Source organism: Lagenorhynchus albirostris, chromosome 2, assembly GCF_949774975.1.
Source record: "Lagenorhynchus albirostris chromosome 2, mLagAlb1.1, whole genome shotgun sequence".
In the NCBI taxonomy this organism is placed as follows: domain Eukaryota; kingdom Metazoa; phylum Chordata; class Mammalia; order Artiodactyla; family Delphinidae; genus Lagenorhynchus; species Lagenorhynchus albirostris.
In genome coordinates, this window is record NC_083096.1 from 29,302,815 (window position 1) to 29,326,754 (window position 23,940).

The 23,940-nt window shown below is 39.3% G+C and overlaps 1 protein-coding gene and 1 long non-coding RNA gene across 3 annotated transcripts in view; one reads left to right on the forward strand and one right to left on the reverse strand.

Annotated features, from left to right (window-relative positions):
* EXO1 (exonuclease 1) overlaps positions 1 to 12,596 on the reverse strand; it is a 39,673-nt gene extending 27,077 nt beyond the window's left edge. Inside the window, exons 1-7 of one of the 2 annotated variants that reach the window (XM_060142076.1) lie at positions 12,427 to 12,596; positions 11,906 to 12,114; positions 10,536 to 10,709; positions 5,313 to 5,432; positions 2,446 to 2,569; positions 1,338 to 1,475; positions 175 to 387 (exon numbers count right to left, since the gene is read on the reverse strand). In XM_060142076.1, the coding sequence (XP_059998059.1) occupies positions 175 to 387; positions 1,338 to 1,475; positions 2,446 to 2,569; positions 5,313 to 5,432; positions 10,536 to 10,696 (756 nt within the window). In that variant the 5' untranslated portion in view covers positions 10,697 to 10,709; positions 11,906 to 12,114; positions 12,427 to 12,596. The remainder of the gene's footprint in view (positions 1 to 174; positions 388 to 1,337; positions 1,476 to 2,445; positions 2,570 to 5,312; positions 5,433 to 10,535; positions 10,710 to 11,905; positions 12,115 to 12,426) is intronic. The other variant, XM_060142077.1, reaches the window with a different exon arrangement.
* Positions 12,597 to 12,766: 170 nt separating this feature from the next.
* On the forward strand, positions 12,767 to 22,988 carry LOC132515723 (uncharacterized). The gene is made up of 2 exons (XR_009539174.1): positions 12,767 to 12,905; positions 22,719 to 22,988. It is a non-coding gene; the product is annotated as an uncharacterized LOC132515723 (long non-coding RNA).
* Positions 22,989 to 23,940: the final 952 nt, after the last annotated feature.

Sequence of the window (23,940 nt, forward strand, 5' to 3'; positions counted from 1 at the left end):
GGTTCATCCGTTGCCAAAACCAAAGTTCTAGTGTTTTAGTCATTTTCTCCTTTCAATGACACCATATTGGATATGGATATAATAGAATATTTAAGATCCATATTCTGAGCAGTTCATCTATTATTTAAGAACTGCTTCAGAAACTGAATATGACACTTGGTAAATCACTCTTACCTTTAAAATATCTGGATTATTGGCTAGTCTTAGTACTTTGCAGGCCTTGGCTAATCCAATCCCACGCAGCGATGAGAGATAGTCACAGCCTGAAAGAATGCACATATAACGGAACTTCTCTTCTGTGAACACATCCCCAAGCTGTTTGCACATTCCTAGCCGAGCCTGATCAACTTCTAGTCCATTTCCAAACTGGTCCATTTTTAAAATAACCTTCAAGAGGAATGGAAACTGTTAACACCTGAAAGAGCCATTTTTATTTTTCATCATCTAAGACATTGCAGTATTTCTGAGAGGTCTTTCTTGTTCTTTATCATAACTGAGAAGACAGACAGGTAGGCCAGTTAATTACTGTGATATTTGCAAATAAGTTAAATTGAAGCATACGCTATGGCTAGACAAGGTCATATGCCAGAACTCAATTGTCTTGACTCTGGTATAAAGAAGGCCCTTTCTGACATGATAACCTATTACAGGGTTATCATGTCAAATAGCAATTCATACAAAAAGCATTTTCTCCTTACCTTCCGCTTTTACATATTAAAGTAACCCTTTTGCTTAGTCTTAAAGTAATACATGTCCACTGTAGAAAATTTGGAAAACACAGAAACTCAGGAAGAAGAAAACAGAAGTTGCCCCAAATGCCTCATCTATCACTGTTACCCAGCATTAACCTTTTCACAGATCCTTCTTCATCTATGAAATAAATAGATAATATAAATAACATAGATATTAACAAAAATGAAATCACCCTATAGTTTTGTATCTTAATATATCATAATAAAATTTTCCATTAAATAGTTTTATACATAATTCTAAATAACTGCATAACATCTCATTAGTAGATAAGTTAGCTTATTTACCTAACCTAATTGAAAAATATAAAGCATATAAGTTACCATTATTAAAAAATAAGACCACATTCCACTAAAGAATTTGGAGAAAACAAAACCCTCTAACTGTAAGGGCTTACTCTGAAAAATCGTCCAGATTACACAAATGTCAAGCAGCAAAACCTTTCTTTTCATTTTAATAAAACAATTATTAACAACTGTAAGTAAATATTAGTTGCAGGTATTAAATAGGATAAAAAACTTCAGCTCCTGATTTACACTATTTCCATCCACACAGAAAAATAGTATGGAGTAGTTGTAGTTAGGTACCTTTTTACAGCCAAAAGCGAGGAGATCAGAGTCTTCTGTAATTACAGCTTGTACAATACCAGCCTTGTTAAGATAGGCCAACTGTGCATCTGCTTCATATGGAGCCACAAGACAATCTACTCCCTGAGACCGAGCAGCCTATGGGAAAGGATTGGTCAATCTAAAGAACAGCATCTGCAAAGCACTGAACAACTTCCTATATCAAACCCATTTTATTACCAGCCTCAACATGTATTGAATACTTGCTAATATTATTTTTGAAAATCATTTCCTTTGAAGTAAGTTTTTCTACTTTTAGTCCTATACATATTGAACTAATCATACAGCCACTAAGAAATCTTTTTTAAAAATCAATATATAAATTATGAAAAAAGAAATATTGCTGTACATTTGGGGGCAAATACAAGCTATAAAGCTTAATTATTTCAAATTATAGAAAGCTACCATCTTAAGAATGATTATGCTCTAAAAAGAACACAAGTCATGCGTTTCCCCAGGTTCTCTTATCACAGGACACGAGTCTGACACTGTACTGATGAAACAACAGAATTTAATCACTATTTTCCCATTTGTTTACCAAGCAGTTTGAACACAGACCTGAAAAGGGGAAGTGTGGGCTGTGATTTGGGGCATGCTGACACTAAGATTTATGGTAATAGGTAATAAGGAAATAAGCTTCTAAGAAGCAGATCAAGTAGACTAGAAGTCTGTAGAGATCCTGAGTTGGCCAGGCTACTTCAACAGATCTGACAGTCATTCATGAGTGAAGGTTACAGTAACTGTCGAAGACTATGAGTGGGGTGGGATTGAACCTCCAGGAATTTATTCCTTGCATCTCTGTGGAGCACATCTATCTATGTAAGTGACACATCTAAAAAGGGAGAGCTTCACTTATTCCTTAGGATTTCTCCCTTGGAAACTGTTGGACTCCTCTCTTCTACCTACAGATACTGTTCCTTCTTCCTCTGACACCCAGCTTTCCTGAAGGTTAGGCCTAGAATAATTTTCCTCCCTTTACTTCCTTAACAAACAACTCAACAAACAACTTATAACTAGCTAAATGAACCCAGTAATTTGTTACTTTGGCTTAATTTCTTATTTTGCTCACCTTAATTACGTTGTGGGCCATAGCGTGTGTGATATTGATAGAACGGGTGAAACATTCTCTGGCTTCTGAGACCTTCCCCTCACGGAGAAGCTGCTTTCCCTTAAGAAGATTGGCTTGTCTTCTTCTGCAAGATAAAAAAATAAGGTGAGAGAAGGAATCAAAAAATGACAATAAAACTATAATTCAAGAATTTTTCCTAGAATAAAAAATGTTTGACTCATTTGAAAGTGCACATCCAATCCTTGAGAACATTAACCCAGATCTTTGGGGCTTCTAGACAAAAAGAACAAGGATTTATAGTGCCTGTACACACAAGCTTATCATCAGACTTTCCCATAGCAATGCTTCATGTCAAAAGAAAATGGAGTAATGAAGACACTTAAGAAAATGTAAGTCAAGGCTTTTACACCATTAAAACTAACTTTCCAGTGTAAAGGGTGCAACTTTATCAACATACTAAGAACCTGAAGTATACTGTTTCCTGTGAGTTTCTCTGTGGAATCTATCAATACTAGAGGACAAACCATGGAAAAACCAAAAAAACATGAGAGACATTGATATAAGGACTATTAATAGCCATTAGCTATATCGTGATTTGTAGACGCAAGACTAAATAACTACTGCTCTCTCCCTGTTTAGGGAGAGAGCAGTAGTTATGTGCCCTGACAAAGTAGTACCACTATGTTTGAAATGGGGGGAGAGAGTGCACATGCAAAGGAAAGAAAAAGAAACTGTAACAGTTTTCAACAATCATATTGGTAGTGGTAGTATTCGTATTTTATTCTGAATCTATTGTTGAATATAATGTGGGGTAAAATAAATGAGTTATATTATAAGATATTCTAACTTTATTATCCTTGTATCCTTGAAAACGAGGATTCTTAGTAGGAAAGAAAGGAGCAACGGACACCATACAGAAAAAGTTAAGTAAAAAAAAAACCCTGTAGTCTTGAATTTGAATTGAAGTATCAGTATGAACTCATGAAGTTTACCTTTTAAGTAAACGTGCATATACACATACACAAAAATTTCCTAGTTCACTTTTAAACTGAGCTCCAGAGATGAGGAGACTTTGTAGAAAAGGATTTTAAATGCCCTTCCCACCACTACAGTGGCAAAAAGAAAGCTGATCCTACAGAGATAAGTCAGAAAGAGCACTCAGGTCAGAGACAGACAGCTGAAACATTTTTTAGCCTTTCTTGAAGTTAGCAAGAGGAAATAACTCTGTAATTAGAATTAAGAACAGGATGGGGGACACCCAGGTGGGATATGGCATGGACTAGTCTCTTAGCCACACTGGTTTAGGGGTGTCACCAATCCTTTAAGAAGTAACCTGAAACTAACTTTTTATTAAAAGTATTTTTAATAAACTGTGTATTATTCCTACTAGAATGTGGGTGCAGACAGTCTCAGTTAATCCTTTTATAAACTTTATAAAGTTCTGACTTTAAGGATCAGAGCCCACTAAATACAGCTAGATTGAAAAACCTAGACCTGAAGAGCCCTCTCTAATTTGATTCTAAGCCCAGAGATGGCAAAAGTAGGCAAGCAGCACTCTCACAAAATGATCACTCAGTGAGGTTTACTTCTGTTTGGGGCTAACTCATACTACCTTTAACAACTAAGCCCAGTGCTCTTTCCTGTACAGCACAATGACTCCTGGACCTAAAAACTAACACAGGGTAAAAACAAGAACAGATGAAAAGTGGCAGAATAGGTGCTTCAATAAAATACAGAAATTCTTTAAAAAAAAAATACAGAAATTCTTTCTAAGGTCTGTTATAAAAATACTAGATTCTGTTGAGTTAAATATGAATGACAAAATTTCAATTATAACTACTGAAAGAAGAGAAATAGAGTACATCACTTTTCAACTAGAAACAAGAGACAACAATAAGGTGGAAAAAACAATCAACCCAGAAGTTAAGCAAGGTAGGAGCTATAGATTAGTAATTAATGATCAATGTAAAAAGAATAAAACTCTCCAGTTTTAAAAATGACAAAGATTGGGCTTCCCTGGTGGCGCAGTGGTTGAGAGTCTGCCTGCCAATGCAGGGGACACGGGTTCGTGCCCCAGTCCAGGAGGATCCCACATGCCGCGGAGCGGCTAGGCCCGTGAGCCATGGCCGCTGAGCCTGCGTGTCCGGAGCCTGTGCTCCGCAACGGGAGAGGCCACAACAGTGAGAGGCCCACATACCGCAAAAAAAAAAAAGACAAAGATTGACAGAATGGATAAAAAAATTACAGTGATGTGTTCTTTATAGAAGACAAACTTAAAACCAATGACATAGTAAAACTGAAAATAAACAGAAAAAGACATTAGGAACATACAAAAGAAAATTGTTACTGCTATACAAACATCAGACAGGATAGACTTTAGAACAAAAAAGCATAGAGACTAAAAGAGTCACTGCATATTGCTTCAATTTGCCACAAAAATATAACAAATTCTAAACTTGAATGCAACCAATAAAATAGCTTCAAAATAAACAAAGCAAAAAAAATCGGACAGAACTACAAGGTAACTGATAATTCCGCTATCATAGTGAAATTTTAATGTACTTTTCTCAGTAATTGATGAATTAAGTAGACACACATAAAAAACAAAGAAAAAAAACATTAAAAAACCCAATAAGGATATGGAAGATTTGAACATTACAACCAATAAGCTTGATTTACTGGACAGACATAAAACCATCCACTCAATAACTGAAGAACACATATTCCTTTCTAGCACACATGGAACATCTAAGGAAATCTGTTCATGTACTAGAGATTAAAATAAGCCTCAACAAACTAAAATAAAAAGAAATTCGTATTATACAGACCACAATCTCAGATCTTAAAAAGTTAAAGAATTAACTTACTCTCTTCTAGACCTCTCCACTTCCTTTTTAGAAGGTAAAGTACATCCATCAAATACCAGGATAGGCTTGATCCCATGAGATAGTAACATATTTACAAATTTCATACAAAATCCTACATACCTATGAAAATGAAGAAAAATAATTAAATGCTTTGCATCTTTAGGTAATACTTTTGCTATTTTTAAAACCAAATGAGACATATTATGAAAAGAGGTTTCTGTTTTTTTTAAGCAAATGTTTTCACAGGAAATGTAAACTCTAATTTAGACTTGGATCCTAATGGGCTATGGGATATTTGCTTTCCTCATGTGTAGATTAAAAGGCTTTGACATCCCTTTCAGTTCTGACATTGTGTGATTCTATATCTAGCCTTTTTACCCCATTTTCTTTTTTTTTTTTGCTTTGAGAAATTTCAAATCTATTGAAAAGTTGAAAGAATAGTAGAAAAAATACCTGATTTCTCCAACAACACCATTATCATATCCAAGAAACTTAACAGCCACAAAATACCATCTAATATACAGTCTACATTAAAATTTGTCTGATTGTCCCAGTATTGTTATAACCAGTGGTGACCTGCTAAATGTTTAACAAGTTCTAGAGAAAGTGGTACCTAATATGTAGCATTTGTCAATCCCTGACATGAATATTCTACAGTGGTGGATAAACTACCAATATGGGCTCACTAAATGCTGAACTGGGAGGAGATGGTGTATAGCCAGCTCATAAAAATTGACTCCAGCACAGCACTGCTCCAATTTTTTTCCCTAGTCCAGGATGCAAACAAGAATCAGGTATTGCATTTCAATTTTTATTCTGGCAAGACAGTTAACAATAGCTCCATGTAGATTCATTCCAGGGTCACATGGATGGCTCAACATATGCAAATCATCACATCAACAAAAGACAAAAACCATGTGATGATCATCTCAATAGATACAGAAAAAACATTTGACAAAATTCAACATCCATTCATGATAAAAACCCTTACGAAAGTGGGTATAGAGGGAACATATCTCAACATAATAAAAACTATTTATGACAAACCCACAGCCAATATAATACTCAATGGTGAAAGCTCAAAGCCTTCCTGCTAAAATCTGGAACAAGACAACGATGTCCGCTCTCACCACTTCTCTTCAACATAGTATTAGAAGTCTTTTCCACAGCAGACAATAGAAAAGAAATAAAAGGTATTCAGATTGGTAAGGAAGACATGATACCATACGTAGAAAACCGTAAAGTTGTCACATAAAAACTACTAGAACTGATAAATGAATTCAGCAAGGTAGCGGGATACAAGATTAACATACAGAAATCTGTTGCATTTCTTTACACTAACAATGAAATAGCAGAAAGGGAATATAAACAAACAATCCCTTTTAAAATACTTAGGAATAAACCTCACCAAGGAGGTGAAAGACTTATATGCTGGGAACTACAAAACATTAACAAAGGAAATTGAAGAAATGAAAAGATATCCCATGCTCTTGGATTGGAAGAATTAATATTGTTAAAATGGCCATATGACCCAAAGCAATCTACAGATTTAATGCAACACCCATCAAAATACCCAAGACATTTTCATAGAACTAGAACAAATAATCCTAAAATATATATGGAACCATAGAAGACCCAGAATTGCCAAAGCAATCCTGAGAAAAAAGAACAAAACAGGAGGCATAACCCGCCCAGACTTCAGACAATACTACAAAGCTATAGTAATCAAAACAGCATGGTATTGGCACAAAAACAGACATACAGATTAATGGAACCAAATAGAGATCCCAAAAATAAACCCACACACTTATGGACAATTAATCTTCAACAAAGGAGGCAAGAATATACAATGGGGAAAAGACAGTCTCTTCAGCAAGTGATGTTGGGAAAGTTGGACAGCTGCATGTAAATCAATGAAGCTAGAACACAGCCTCACACCATACACAAAAATAAACTCAAAATGGCTTAAAGACTAATATAAGACAAGACACCATAAAACTCCTGGAAGAGAACATAAACAAAACATTCTCTGACATAAATCATACCAATGCTTTCTTAGGTCAGGCTCCCAAGGCAATAGAAATAAAAGCAAAAATAAATAAATGGGACCTAATCAAACTTACAAGCTTTTGCACAGAAAAGGAAACAATAAACAAAACAAAAAGACAATCTATGGACTGGGAGAAAATATTTGCAAATGATGTGACTGAAAAGGGCTTAATTTCCAAAATATACAAACAGCTCCTACAGTTCAATTACAAAAAACCCCAAACAACCCAATCAAAAAATGTGCAGAAGACCTACATAGACATTTCTCCAAAGAAGACATACAGATGCCTAATAGGCACATGAAAAGATGCTCATCATCACTAATTATTAGCGAAATGCAAATCAAAACAACAGTGAGACAGTGAGGTACCACCTCATACCACAGAATGGCCATCATTAAAAAGTCTACAAATAATAAATGCTGGGGAAGGTGTGGAGAAAAGGGAATCCTCTTACACTGTTGGTGGGAATATAAATTGGTGCAGCCACTATAGAAAACAGTATGGAGGGAGGTTCCTTAAAAAGCTAAAAATAGAGTTGCCATTATGATCCAACAATCCCACTCCTGTCCCAGGAGTATAAAAAAAGTTTTATACCCAGACAAAACTGTAATTTGAAAAGATACATGCACCCCTATTTTCACAGCAGCACTATTTACAACAGCCAAGACATGGAAACAACCTAAATGTCCATTGAAAAATGAATGGATAAAGAAGATGTGGTATACATATAAAAGCAATGAAACGATGCCATTTGCAGCAACATGGATGGATCTAGAGATTATCATACTAAGTGAAGTAAGTCAGAAAGAGAAAGACAAATACCATATGATATCACTTACACGTGGAATCTAAAATACAACACGAACGAACACATCTATGAAACAAAAACAGACTCACAAATATAGAGCACAGACTTGTTACTGCCAAAGGGGAGGAGGGGTTGGGGAGGCAAGGATTGGGAGTTTGGGATTAGCAGATGCAAACTATTATATATAGGATGGATAAACAACAAGGTCCTACTGTATAGCACAGGGAACTATACTCAATATACTGGGATAAACCATAAGGAAAAAGAATTTATATATATGTATAACTGAATTACTTTGCTGTACAGTAGAAATTAAACACAACATTGTAAATCAACTAGACGTCAATAAAATTTAAAAACAATAGCTACACGTACAACTTCCATCAATTTTAACTGAAAAATATGAAAAGACACAATCCTAAAAGATAATCTTCTAAATCAAATATATTCATCTTAATGGAAAATTCACTACATTGTTCTTTTTTTCCTTTTATTGTAAACCAGTGACAATAGACCTTCATTGTCTACAGAACAATGATTGTGACCTACTGATTAAGTATCAAGTAAAAATAGAAGAAAGCAAACATAAAATTGTAATAAATTTTAAAGGAAATTTACTTTTTTATTAAAAACTAGACAGAGGGACTCCCCTGGCGGTCCACTGGTTGGGACTGTGTGCTTCCACTGCAGGGAGCATGGGTTCGATCCCTGGTCAGGGAACTAAGATCCTGCATGCCGTGCAGTGTGGCAAAAAAAAATTACTAGAGGGAATATAAACATCAGACACCTGGTCCCTCACTTTATATATTTTAGACATCTTTCCAGGTAAGCACATATAGAGTGACATCATTCTTTATTACGGTCATAAAGGTTTATCATAGGCTTATCCAAATTTTCTGACCTTTTCTGGTTAATATCCCCATCCAAAGGTGAAAAAGAAAAGGAAAGTAAACTATCAAATGTGACTTATTAGTTGCAGTGGGAAAAAAATTACACAAATACTTTGCTGAAAGTCCTGAAACTTTCTAGTTCGGTAAACATTTACTAAACACCTACAACATGGTCAGTCCTGTGGAGTTCATCTCTGACAACAAAGGATACTCCCTGTACTCTGGACAACTCTTCCAGTTAGTCAAAAATCTCAGAATCCTTAAAAATTACCAAAAAACTAGAGATAAAGTTTCCCCCCAGTGAAGACAATTCAAAGAAACACTGAAGGTAGCACTGAAAAACTTGCAGTCTTCAACTGTAATCGCAACTGCTCAAATTTAGTGGTGGAAAAGAAATCACTTTCAAAAAATGATCATAACATGGGCTTCCCTGGTGGCGCAGTGGTTGAGAGTCTGCCTGCCGATGCAGGGGACACGCGTTCGTGCCCCAGTCTGGGAGGATCCCACATGCCGCGGAGCGGCTGGGCCCGTGAGCCATGGCCGCTGAGCCTGCGTGTCCGGAGCCTGTGCTCCGCAATGGGAGAGGCCACAACAGTGAGAGGCCCGCGTAATGCAAAAAAAAAAAAAAAAAAAGATTATAACAGTTGGAGTGGCAGAAGTGCCCAGACTCCTTCAGATCCACACAAACTGTAACACGTCACTTTTGGTCAAATTAACTCCATAGGCCTGAAAGCCCAAAACATACATTCACCTTTCAATAATGACTTCTCTGTTACTCTCCATCCCCACCCCCTCCCTCCATCTTCTGTAAACAAAAAGGGTTATTACTGTCTATTGTGCTTAAGTAAATCAGACTAAGATCTGTGAGCCTTTCCTCTAGGAGATAAATAATATATTGCAAAAAAGAAAACACATAATAGTATCCAAATTCCTGTGGGAAATCTCTGTCCAAAAACTATGCTTGCTTGTTTTTCTAGTGTTTCTAGTGTTTCTATTTAAAAAATAAAGAGGACATTCGTCCTGCTAAAATGAGGTCACAGAGTTATGACTGGATGTCAACAGGGTCACCAGTTTTGGCCCCAAGTGAAGTAAAAGGGAGTCAGAACACCTTGTCCCTTAGAAGCAACTGCCTTGTTTTGCTAATAGGGCTTAGCAATGTGTTGTCTGTACCCAAGAAAGTAGGAGTCTGAAATCACCGTGAATTTTTAGAATATTGTTAAAAAGTTTATCTTAGATAAAGAATAAAGAAGACAGTCTTTGTCCATTAGTGTCCTAATACTCTGGCTTAGTATAAAGAATGAAAACTAGGACTATAACATATAAGGAAATGTTCCCTGATTTGGCAATATTCTAAAGCACATACTCTCACGTCTTGATAAACCTGGCATTGAATAAAAATGATCCCTTTCTGAAAAAAAGGCATTATAAGTCTCATTCTTAATTGGCAATGAATTAATATAAGGTCCAAACTTACTTATCGGTAGGTTCACCTTTGGCTAGTTTTTCAGCACAAGCAACAGCTCCTTTGTGAAGCCAGCAGTATGTATCCACAGCTACTACCTGCCCTTTATACTTCCTCATGTGGATAGGTTCAGAAGCTTCTTTGATAAATTGCAGTAATCCTTGTATCCCCATAGTGCCAAGTTAACTACATGATATGAAAAGAGAAAGGCAAAATTTAAAGCAAAATATATTTACCCAAAAGTGTTGGAAAAATAAAGAAAAAGAGCTTGGAAACTGATATAGCAACGATTATCGTTCAGATATTTGAGAATCATGCTCTTTAATATTTTAAGTGGGCTCCTCCCTGTTAAACAATTTCCATAGTCTAAAATATTTACCCCAGTCACTAATACTATCTCTAATGCCACTTCATAGTTCCTTAATGTTTATTCTTTCTAAAGTGCCTTCCCACTTGGAATCATAACGTTTGCTCCAAGCCCTTAACACAGTATAAAGCAAGCAGAAAGTACTAAAAAAGTATGAGACTGTCTTCTCTCCAAAAAGGCATTGTTAAAATCTATAAAACTATGTATGCTATGATACCACATTGCCTCTACACAGGCATTATAAGAAATAACATGCAAAACAGTTTGTAGAACATTTTATCTGAAAAATAAAATAATCAAACACAATTATAGAACTAAAGCTGTACTTTTCTAGGAATGAAATTTACTGCCATCAGAACGCTTTATTCCAAACAATGAACGTTGTTTATAAGCAGTGGTGGGTGGCGTCCAGAGGCAACTCCACTGGACTCTCTGAAAGCTATCCCCAAATAATGTGAAACCACGCCTGCTGTGCAAATAGTTTCAAGAAAAATGTTTTAGCTTCCCACCCTCTTCCGTCTAGGTTGCAGCCCCCAAGCCCTTTCTATACGGAAACCTGTAGCTGCCAGTCCTTTCCCAAGCAACTATTGCCCCTTCCCCCAACTCCCCTGATAAAAAAGTAAAAGCAGGAGACACTGAGTAGCTGCTCAGCATTTCGTAAAATAAATCTCTCCCATAAGGCATTACGTTTGGGAGGAAAGGAAGAAAAGTACAGGATCAGAAGTCAGACTTACCCTGTTGAAACCCTGTATCAAAGCTGTGATACTCTAGTTCAGCAGTTCTCAATTTTCAATTCTTGGCACATTCTCAACTCCACTCCTAGGGACTATGATTCGCTAGTCCTGGAGTGAGGCGGGAATTCTAAATTTTAAATATGGCAGGTAATTTGGACACAGGAGGTCCTCTAGCCACAGTTTAGGAAAAACAATTAGTCTCCTACCTCTCAGACATTCCTGAAAAGAGTTTTCTTTCTCTGAGGAAAACTGACATAGTATATACATTTCGTGAAACTTACATTTTTTTCTAAGTTAGGTAAATATTCTCGAATAAATGTTTCCTCTTCAGCACAGTGAGAACGATGGGGGGCCTTAGGCACAAAGCATCCTCAGGAGACCGCCCGCAGCACCAAGTAGTAGTGACAGCACAATGTCACCGCTCCATCCCGTTTCACAGGGATTGGCAGGGAGGCCCACAAGCCCTTTCCAGGAAACACGTTCCTTTGGCCTGCACAACGTTAAGAAAACAATGTACTTGTCAAACATTTGGAAGCTGGGAAGTTGCATGTAAAACTGACCTGATAGCTTGCGCAGGAAAACGAGAGGACCCTCCCTCGGTTCGCCGAACCGCAGCCCTGGCCAGGCCGAGCGCGCTCCCCCGGCCCATACACCGCCGCACTACAAATTCATTTCAGGGGTGCCCCCCAGCCCCGCGCCGCCCTCGGGGCCACTGCAGGGTCCGGGAACACGTGAGACCCTCCCCTTCAGCCCCGCAGACCCCGGATCCCGAGGGCAGGGGCAGGAACCAGCGGGGACCCACCGCGTGCCCTGAACAGCCCGCTCCGCTCGCTTCCCGGCTAGGTCCCGCGCCGTCCGTCGGAGGGCAGCCCTGTGAGGGCTCAGAAACCTATCCCCACGGCCCCCACTCGCCTGGGCCGGAGCACGCTAGGCGGCTGCGGGGAACTCAAGGGGCAGGGGCGCAGGGACGCAGCTGTGCACCGGCATCCGGACCTTTCAATTTGCGCGGGATGGCCCGCGACCCCGCCCAGAGGAAGTGACGTCACTCCCCATTTCGATGCCGGCTCCGCCTCCCACGGCCTCCCGCTTCCGGCCTGTGCCCGGGCATCGCCGAGTGGATTCGGAACGCTGCAGCTGCAAGCGCTTGGTTCCCGGGGCAGCCTTCTGGAGGGGTGAGCGGAGCTGGCTCTGCTGGCCAACAGGGCACGGCGCCCGGGATGCGCATTGAGTTCCTCTCGCGGGCTGCTCGGAGTCGAGGATCTCTCCCGACTGCGGCCTCAGGTCTGAGCGCTGAAGCTCTGAGAGGTGCGCAGCGTGTTTGTGTTGAGGTTTCTAAACTTAAGGGTCCCTGCTGGAATTGTCCCTAGTCCTTGTGTTGTGCTGCTAACCCTGGCTCGTGACAGGCAGCTGCACGTGGGCTCCAGGGACACAGAAAGTGCAGTTTGAGATATTTATTCCCTGGACCCTTCCTGTAGACTTTGGGAAGGGGAGGGAGCGCTTACTAAATAATTTAACTGTTAAGTGACAGAGAGTCTTTCCTTAACCGGGCTGGCCAGTCTTCTCTGCCCTCTTCTCAAAGCCTCAACCTTGGCATGTAAAGACTTGAACAAACACTAACATGGTCTCTTAACATCAAATCCACATCCCTCGAGTGACCCCAGCTCCATTTGAAGTGCCTGCCTGAGAAAGCTCAAGGCTGCCAAAAGAATTTAGCATTTGTACCGGTCAACATCCGAAGGTAGGATCTCTACCCCATGTTTCTAGGAGGGGAGGAGCCTAACTGCCATAAATTCTGGTTAGCAATCCCAGGTGAGTCTCCAGTTCTCCTTCCCGATTCTTTTTTGTTTTTCACTCCCAGCCTCTACTGAGCCACCACTCACTTACACCCCCATTTCCTCTTGTAACTGCACAGTAGCTTATGTACAAATCCAGGGTGAGTTCATTTCATGCTTGACACTTTTCCCTGTTGCAATATGTTATTTTTTTTTAATTTTTTTTTTTTTGCTGTACGCTGGCCTCTTACTGCTGTGGCTTCTCCCGTTGCGGAGCGCAGGCTCAGCGGCCATGGCTCATGGGCCTAGCTGCTCCGCGGCATGTGGGATCTTCCCGGACCGGGGCACGAACCTGTGTCCCCTGCATCGGCAGGCGGACTCTCAACCACTGCGCCACCAGGGAAGCCCTGCAATATATTATTGACTAAAATCTGTCCTGACTACTTTACCTAGTGTCCAGCTTTGTTTACCTTTGGCCTGGGGAAACTATAACCAGTCATGAAAATGGGCCTATGGTGCACAGACTTTAAAGACGTTTTTGACTTTTGTGGCGGAAGCTTCAAGTCCTCATAATGCTCTAGACCTGGTTACTGTCTTCTTAGAAATATTGTGGTAAAAAGAAATTGGGAAGAACCTTAGGTCAGACCACAGAGTATACTCTGGGCCCAGAGATGGGCACGAATGATAATTCAGACTCAATTTAAGGAATTAAAGGGGAAGAAGTGAGCGCATTTTAAAAAATGCTCCCTTGGGGGCTTCCCTGGTGGCACAGTGGTTGGGAGTCTGTCTTACCGATGCAGGGGACATGGGTTCGTGCCCCGGTCCGGGAGGATCCCGCATGCCGAGGAGCGGCTGGGCCCGTGCGCCATGGCCGCTGGGCCTGTACGTCCGGAGCCTGTGCTCCGCGGCGGGAGAGGCCACGGCAGTGAGAGGCCCGCGTACCGCAAAAACAAAAATGCTCCCTTTTTGACTGCCTACTCTGTATGTTTCTCTCAGGTTTCTTTTTAATGTCTTTTCATGATCAATCTAACATCTATCATGTCAACATATTACCTTATAAATTGTTGGAAAGGTGCCACTTGGGGAAGTGTGCTTAGTGGGAGCAAGGCTGCCTCCCTAGTTCTGGTCTGAAGAGCTGATGCTAGGAGAGGAGGTCAGAAAAATTATCTTCCCTTGTGATTCTAACAGCTGAATAGCGGTAGACCTCACTCTGGACCAGCTTGGAGCTCACTGTAGTGGAAGGTGGGGGACAGTTCCAAACTGTAGGTTGAAGAGGAACTTAAGTGTGAGTGGGATGTGTTTGTCAGTAGTCAGTTTGGACTGACTGCCTACTGTAAGTACTGCTTCAATATGTCTGATCCAAGCAAGAGTATGCCACACATGAGGGTCTTAGGAAGGAGCCCAGATACCAAAAATGTGCCCACAGCATCATGAAACTAACCTAGGTTGCTGCCCTACAGACAACCCTTATCTTTATTACTAATTTGACTCCAAAGGTACCAGACTGGATTCTTGGCTGCAGTGTTTAAAAACTAAAAAAGAAAATACCAGTTAACAATGATTTCATAAACAGAATATTTTTACTCTTTGCAAAGATAAAACCATTTGAATCCATTCATGCAGTTACTTACTACACGCCTTTGGTGTGCCTGTCAGTACTAGGTGGTATGGGGAATGCAAAGAACTGGTTGCTGTCTTCAAGCAACGTAGGATCTAATTCTGTAAACAAAACATATATTCATCAAAAAATTAAATCATAACTCATGATGATGTTATTAAATTCTGAAATGAGTGGTACACACCACAAATTATCAGCTTAAGATTCAGTCTTACCAGCTCTATGAACTCTTCCCTGACATGTGCCCAAACATCCTGTGATGACCTCTGCCCTGACCCTTCTCATACTATTTTATTTGACTTTGTCCCCCAGATTTACCAAATAATAATACAGGCCCAGTTACAGATGAATTTCAGATAAACAACAGATACATTTTTAGTATAAGTATGTCTAGTGCAATATTTGAGACATATTGTGAAAGAAAATTCCATGTTTATCTGAAATTCAAATGTACCTGGACAGCTGTATACGTATCACATCTTTATCCATTCACCCATCAGTAGACACGTTGTTTTCATATCCTGACTCTTGTAAATAATGCAGTAATGAACATAGGGGTGTATATAATTTTCAAAGTAATGTTTTCAGGTTCTTTGAATAAATACCCAGAAGTGGAATTGCTGGGTCATATGGTAGTTCCAACTTTAAGTTTTTGAGGAATCTCCATACTGTTTTCCATAGTAGCCGCACCAATAGTGTACAAGGGTTCCTTTTTCTCCATATCCTCTCCAACATTTATTTCTTATCTCTTTGCTAATAGCCATTCTAACGGATGTGAGGTGATATATCATTGGTTTTGATTTGCATTTCCATAATAATTAGTGTGGTTGGACATCTTTTCATATGCTTGTTGGCCATTTTATGTCTTCTTTGGGAAAATGTCTATTCAGATCCTCTGCCCATTTTTGTATTGGGTTGTTTGGGTTTGTTTTTTGGTTTTTTTGATGTTGAGTTGCATGAGTTTTGTTTTGTTCTGCGGTACGCGGGCCTCTCACTGTTGTGGCCTCTCCCGTTGTGGAGCACAGGCTCCGGACGTGCAGGCTCAGCGGCCATGGCTCACGGGCCCAGCCGCTCCGTGGCATGTGGGATCTTCCCGGACCGGGGCATGAACCCGTGTCTCCTGCATCAGCAGGTGGACTCTCAACCACTGTGCCACCAGGGAAGCCCTGCATGAGTTTTTTATATATTTTGGATGTTAACCCCTTAACAGCTACATGATTTGCAGATTTCTTCCCATACTGTAGGTTACCTTTTCGTTTTGATGCTGGTTTCTTTCATTGTGCAGAAGCTTTTTAGTTTGATGTAGAACCATTTGTTTATTTTTGCTTTTGTGTCACTTGCCTTTGAAGTCAGATCTAAAAAAAACCCACGAAGATAGATGTCAATGAGGTTACTGCCTATGTTTTCTTCTGGAAATTTTATGGTTTCAGGTCTTACATTCTAATCTTTAATCCATTTTGAGTTAATTTATGTATATGGTATAAGGTAGTGGTCTAGTTTCATTCTTTGCACGTGGCTGTCCAGTTTTCCCAGCACCATTTATTGACGAGACTATCCTTTCTCCTTTGTATGTTCTTTGTACCTTTGTTGTAAATTAATTGTCCATATATGTATGGGTTTATTTCTGAGCTCTCAGTTTTTCTTGTTTTTTTTGTTTGCGGTACGCGGGCCTCTCACTGTTGTGGCCTCTCCCGTTGCGGAGCACAGGCTCCAGACGCGCTGGCTCAGTGGCCATGGCTCACGGGTCCAGCCGCTCTGTGGCATGTAGCATCTTCCTGGACTGGGGCACGAACCCATGTCCCCTGCATCGGCAGGCGGACTCTCAGCCACTGCGCCACCAGGGAAGCCCTGAGCTCTCAGTTTTGTTCCATCGAGCTGTGTGTTTGTTTTTGTGCCAGTACCAATCTGTTTTGATATCTATAGCTTTGTAGTATAGTTTGAAATCAGGACGTGTGATACCTCTAGCTTTGTTCTTCTATCTCAAGATTATTTTGCCTGATGGGGATCTATTGTGGTTCCATACAAATTTTAGAATTATTTGCTCTAGTTCTGTGAAATACGCCATTGGAATTTTGGTAGTTTGCATTGAGTCTATGCTGCTTTGGGACAGGGACATTTTAACAATATTTTTTCTTCCATGAACATGGAATATCTTTCCATTTTTTTGTGTTTTCTTTAATTTCTTTCATTAGTGCCTTATGGTTTCCAGTGTGTAGGTCTTTCACTTCCCTGGTTAAATTTATTCCTAGGTATTTTATTGTTTTTGATGTAATTGTAAATGGGATTATTATTTTTTGTTTCTCTTTTTGATAGTTTGTTATCAGTGTATAGAAATGTTACAGATCTGTATGTTGATTTTATAAACTGAAACTTAACTGAATTTATTTATTCTAACAGTTTTTTGGTGGAATATTTAGGATTTTCTATATGTAGTATCATGTCATCTGCAAAAAGGACAGTTTTGCTTCTTCATTTATGATTTGGATGCCTTTTCTTTTTCTTGTCTAATTGTGATGAGGACTTCTAATACTATGTTGAATAAAAGTGGCAAGAGTGGGCATCCTTGTCTTGTTCTTCATCTTAGAGGAAAAGTTTTCAGCTTGTTACAGCTGAGTGTGATGTTAGCTGTGGGTTTGTCACTTATGGCCTTTATTATGTTGAGGTACATTCCCTCTATACCCCCTTTGTTGAGAGTTTTTTTTTTTTTTTTTTTTTTTTTTTTGTGGTACGCGGGCCTCTCACTGTTGTGGCCTCTCCCGTTGCGGAGCACAGGCTCCGGACGCACAGGCTCAGCAGCCATGGGTCACGGACCCAGCTGCTCCACGGCATGTGGGATCTTCCCGGACCGGGGCACAAACCCGTGTCCCCTGCATCGGCAGGCGGATTCTCAACCACTGCGCCACCAGGGAAGCCCTGTTGAGAGTTTTTATCGTAAGTGGATGTTGAGTTTTATCAAATTTGTTTGCATCTATTGAAATGATCATATGGTTTTCATCCTTAATTTTGTTAATGTGGTAATCATTGATAGATATGTACTTATTGCCATTTCATTGTTTTCTCGTTGTTTTTGTAGTTTCTCCCTGTTCCTTTCTACTCTTTCTGTCTTTTCTTGTTTTTTGATGGTTTTCTTTGGCTTTCACTTATCTGGGAAACTCCTGATCTCTCTTTCAATTCTGAGTGATAACTTGCTGGGTAGGGAATTCTTGGTTGGAAGTTATTTCTCCTTCAGCATTTTGACTTTGTCATGCTTCTCCCTTCCAGCCTGTAAAGTTTCTACTGAAAATCTGCTGATAGCCCTATGGGGTTTCCCTTTTATGCAACAAGTTGTTTTTCTCTTACTGCTTTTAGGATTCTTTGTCTTTAACTTTTACCATTTTAATTATAATGTGTCTTGGTGTTATCTTTTTGGGTTTATATTTCCTGTACCTGGATATCTGTTTTCTTCCCCAAATTAGGGAAGTTTTCCGTTACTATTTCTTCAATTAATTAATTTTTCTGGCCTTTTCTCTTTCTTTTCTTCTAGAACCCTATAATGTGTCGTTCTGCTTGATGTTATCCCAAAGGTCCCTTAAAATGTCCTCATTTTTAAAAAGTTCTTTTTACATTTTGCTATTCTGTCTGGGTGAGTTCCATTGCTTTGTCTTTCAGTTCTCTGATTCATTCTTCTACTTCATCCAGTCTGCTGTTGAACCCCTCTAGTGTATTTTTCAGTTCATTTATAATTTCTGTTTGGTTCTTTCTTATATTTTCTGTCTCTTTGTTGAAGTTCTCATTGTGTTCATTCATTCTTCTCCTGAGTTCAGTAAGCATCTTTATGACCATTACTTTTAACTCTTTATTAAGTAGATTGTTTATCTCCACTTCTTTTAGCTCTTTTTCTGAGATTTTGTCTTGTTCTTTCTATTGGAACATATTCCTCTGTCTCATTTTGTCTAATTTGCTGTGTTTGTTTCTCTGCATTAGGTCAACTATCCATCTCTTCCAGTCTTCAAGTAGTGGATTTATTTAGGAGATGTCCTGTGGGGCTCAGAAGTGCAATCTCACTTGGCTACCAGAGCCAGGCGCTCAAGGGTTGTCCTCTGTGTAAGCTGTGTGAACCCTCCTCTTGTGGCACGGCCATAGCTGCTGCTGTGTGCACTGGTGGGTGGGGCGGCCCCTGGCCAGGATGCAGGGTGCCTGGCTGGGCAGCTCTGGTTTTTTAAATATTCTATCTTCCTGAAAGATCATGTACGCTGATATTTAATTTGGAAAATATTGCCTCCATTGTTATGAAGCAGTGTATTCTAAGATGTGGAACAGGGAGGTGATTTAGGGCCCTAGAACTCAGTGATGTGATCACTTGCAGCCTCTCTGGGATGCCCTCCTAACTTTACCTTGTTTCAGGCAAGGTTGCTACAGCCACAGCTGAGCAGCATCTCCCCAACTCCCATACTTATGCACACATGTCAGCACTTTACAAGAAGAGATGTGGGAATGGAGGTTCTTTTCAGTCAGCAAGGGAAGGCTTTTTTTCAGAGCCCAACTTCCCTCTAAGTCAGGGAGACACAGAACTGGGAATGACCTCAAGTGCTGGGCAGGTCAGCATCCTTTTCTCCTAGAGTTGTGAGGACTGTGTTTTAATTTTTTTCTTTGTTGAACTCAATATGAATATTTGAAATGGGGTTCTTAAAGTATAAGAGATAGTTATGGAAAAGTGAGCAGAGGTGGTGATGGTTATATAGACATAGAACAGAATGCTTGTTTTGTCTGAGTGATTATTAACAGCTCTAGTTTTCTGACTGAGGAACTTATTTTTTAGCTCAATTAGATTTATTTACACTTAATTGTTTTTACATTTTTAGATTATTTTAACTGAATGGCTTTTTCATTGTATTTTTACAGTTACTTTTATTGTGTCAAGTGATTCTTATGATGTTAATATGAGATTTGCTTTTTAAATAAATTTACATTAAATATGAGTCAATGTAAAGAAAACCTACTGAGTAAATAATAGGACAGGTGTTTCTTATTTATGGCAAATATGGGAGTTTCCAAAACAGTCATTTCTCTCTTCTTCAAAATTACCCTTTGGCTATTGTCCCATTTCTCAGCTCCCATTGTAAAATTTCTTGAAAGAATTGTGTGTACTTGCTATATCATATTCTTCCATTCATTACTGTATATTTTTCTTTTTTTAATTTTTTGTATAACATAGGTACAGAAAGGTTCGCAAATGCTAAGCAAATTACCACAAAATGAACATACGTATTACCTCCACTCAACCCTCCCAAAAGACCCTTTGTATCCCCTTTCCAATAACAAATATCTCTGTTCTCCTCAAAGGCAACTGTAATCTTTCTTCTAACTGTATGAACTAATTTTGCCTTTTTTGTAAAGTTTATGTAAGTGAAATCATGCAGTTTTTCTTCTTTAGCTTTGGCCTTTTTTTGCCTAATACTGTGTTTGAGATTCATCCATATTACTGAAAGAACCTATAGTCTTTTTTCTTTTCTGTTTCTATGTGCAATTCCATTATATAAATGTAATTTATCCATTCTACTACTAATAGATATCTGAGTTGTCTCCAGGTTTGGGATATTATTAGTAATGCTTCTATGGACATTCTTGTGTCTTCAATTCCTGATGTTCTTGCTGCTGCTTATTCTACTTAGCCACACTAGTTTCCTTGTCATTCCTTGAACATTCCAGATACACACCCACCTGTAGGCCTTTGCACGTGCTGTTCCTTCTTCCTAGAATGTTCTTCCACTAGATATCCACATGACCTGCTCCACTTCTCTCAGGCCTTTGCTGAAAAGGTTCCCTCTCAGTGAGGCATTCGCTAACCATTAAATTGTAATTCCTCTGCCTACCCTGGGTCACCCAATTTTCCTTTCTCTGACTATTTTTTTCTCCATGTTACCTTCCATAATTTGGAATATTATGTATTTTAGTAATCTATTTGTTCACTGACCCTCTCCCTTCCCACTATAATGAGAGCTCTACAAGGGCAGAGAGTTTTGTCTGTGTAAGCAGCTCTTTGCACGAAATCGCCCTCAGCAGGAGACCTCTTTTTTCTTGCCACTTTAGCAAAGCTATATTGTAACTAATCTTAAGCCAGGCACCCCCATGCTCTACTCATGTCCAGCCTAAGCACACCTTTCAGATCTTTTGATCACACAATATGTTGCTTAACCTGTTGGTTTTTTCCATAGATCAAAGAAGTAAAAATGAAGAATAAATAACTAACAGATGACCAGATCACTCCCCTACCTTCCCCTTCAGTAATCTTGCGAACAAACTGTGTGAATGAGGTAGCATTTATAGAAAGATCACGAGTCAACAAGCTTCCACACAGTAGGAGATGGCTACAAGTATGACTCCCTATGTCTGTCTATTAACTGAGATTACTTTCCCTTTTCCCTTTAAAAACTTTCATGGCCAAGCAGAATCTTCAGAGTTGGTTTTGGGGGTCTGCCTCCTCCCCATATGCCAGCTTTTCTGATTAAAAGCAACTTTCCATTCTACTAACACTTGCCTCTTGGACATTGATTTTCGAGTAGCAAGCAGCCAAATCTGAGTTCGGTAGCATCTGTATTCTATAACACTACCTGGCACAGAGTAGATTCTCAGTAAATTCTGGTTGAATGAATGAATATTGAAATTACCTACTAGGGACTTCCCTGGTGGCACAGTGGTTAGGACTCCCCACTCCCAGTGCAAACTCCCAGGTTTGATCGCTGGTTAGGGAACTAGATCCAACATGCATGCCACAACTAAGAGTTCACATGCCACAACTAAGGAGCCCATGTGCTGCAACTAAGGAGCCCACAAGCCACAACTAGTGAGCCCGCCTGGCACAACCAAATAAATAAATAAATATTTTTTAAAAAGAAATTATCTACTAGCCTGTATCTGAAAGTAGACACTGATATTTTTAGAACTTTGGGTAATAAAGATATTTGCAAAGTTACTTGACTGTCAAAGAATGAAAAGGTTATCAACATGAGTATTATTTGAATAATCTAGGACATCAGATGCAAAAGGAATAGATGTAGGTTTTTATTGCCTACTGTGAAGGAAAAATGATTTTTAAACAGCCTTTTTTTTTCCTTTGCAAAAACCTATGTAGTGCATTTACACAAAATGACACCTCTAAAAAATAATATAGTTGGTCCCAAAATACACATTTTAGAGAAACTGGCATAGGTATTTGGCAGAGCTCTCTTTTAAGGGATTGAAATATTAAAATAAATAGGAAATCTCTATCTTAATCTGTATAAATTATAAGTTTTACTATAAGAGTCCTGAATTATAACAATTAGCAAACACTTAGTATGTTTCAGGTTTGTTGTATATTTTACCTGCTTGACGTGTTTAACACTCATAACAATACTATGAGGTTGGTAAATTTATTATCCCCATTTTACAGATGAGACAAGTGAACTACAAAGTGATCTGAACTCAAGGTAGTTTAGCTATAGACTATGTGCTTTTAATCATTACCTTTCAATGGCTACTATATGTACTTATCCATAGAGAAATAGAGAGATATCAGTTTAACGTTTTCAAAGTTATCAATTTACTGATCCCCTTCAGAATTATTTTAGTTTCATTTTTGAGATGATTTGCGAAGAAGAAAGGAAAGGAACTTTTATTTAAAATGTACTGTGTTTTGGGAATTCCCTGGTGGCACAGTGGTTAAGAATCTGCCTCCCAATGCAGGGGACATAGGTTCGAGCCCTGGTCCAGGAAGGTCTCATATGCTGCGGAGTAACTAAGCCCGTGCACCAAAACTACTGAACCCGTGAGCCACAACTACTGAAGCCCACATGTCTAGAGCCCATGCTCCGCAACATGAGAAGCCACTGCAATGAGAAGCCCTTGCACCGCAACAATGAGTAGCCCCTGCTCACCACAACTAGAGAAAGCCTGTGCGCAGCAACAAAGACCCAATGCAGCCATAAATAAATAAATTAAATAATTTTTTAAAAAGTTCTGTGTTTTGCATGTTGTACCTTATTTAATCCTCAGAATAGCTCTGAAAGGTCACTATTATTGTCCCATTTACAAAAGAGAAAACTGAAGCACAGAGAAGTAAATAAGCTTATCATAAATACTATATGATGTGAATCAAATGTGATTCAAATCTAGGTCTGCCTTACTCCAAAAGTGTATATTCTTCACAATGACACATAGCTACATGAACTGGCATTACCCAGTGAAGAGTGGAAATGAAGGAGAGGAGGTGCAGTAAACAGTTTCAGCTGGGAGCAGGCTATAATGGGGCTGTGGAATCAGGAAGACTGTAGACACAATTCCAACTGGAAATTTCTGGATCCACAGATCTTTTTTTCTGACCTTGGCCCTCAGAGCTATTATACATTCCCAGGTGAGTGCTAAGTAAATGTGTGGGACCCAGCCAGGCTAACTCTTCCTTCTTATATGAGATCTTTAATAAATCATACATCTTGGGACCCAGTGGCTCAGACTGAGGAAGCTCCTCTTCCTGCTATTGGAGCAGCAATCAAATCTCTTAATGATTCTCAGTGTAACCATAACTTTTTCATGGCCCAGGATTATTCACTTGTCTCAACACTTCAACTTTTTGGTTTGGGGAAAAAAAATACAAAAAGCAAAAACGTCAAGAGAAAGCCGTCCACTTTCCTGGTGAGCTTGGGATCAGTCATACTATAGGCATGAAATGGTTATTGCTTTTTTGACTTTAGTGGGAAGGTGTGACTTGTAACAGGATATCAAAATAATAGTTCCAAGGTAAGCTGATGGAGGATATTTATTCACCAGATAGCTAGAAGGGATCCTTCTATTGAAAAATTCAGTAAAATGTAAACTGGAGCAGTGAAACAGACATCAATACATCAATGAAATGAGAAAAACAGTAACATATTGCTTAATGAGGTGACATTCAAGATGGAAAGGCTCAGCT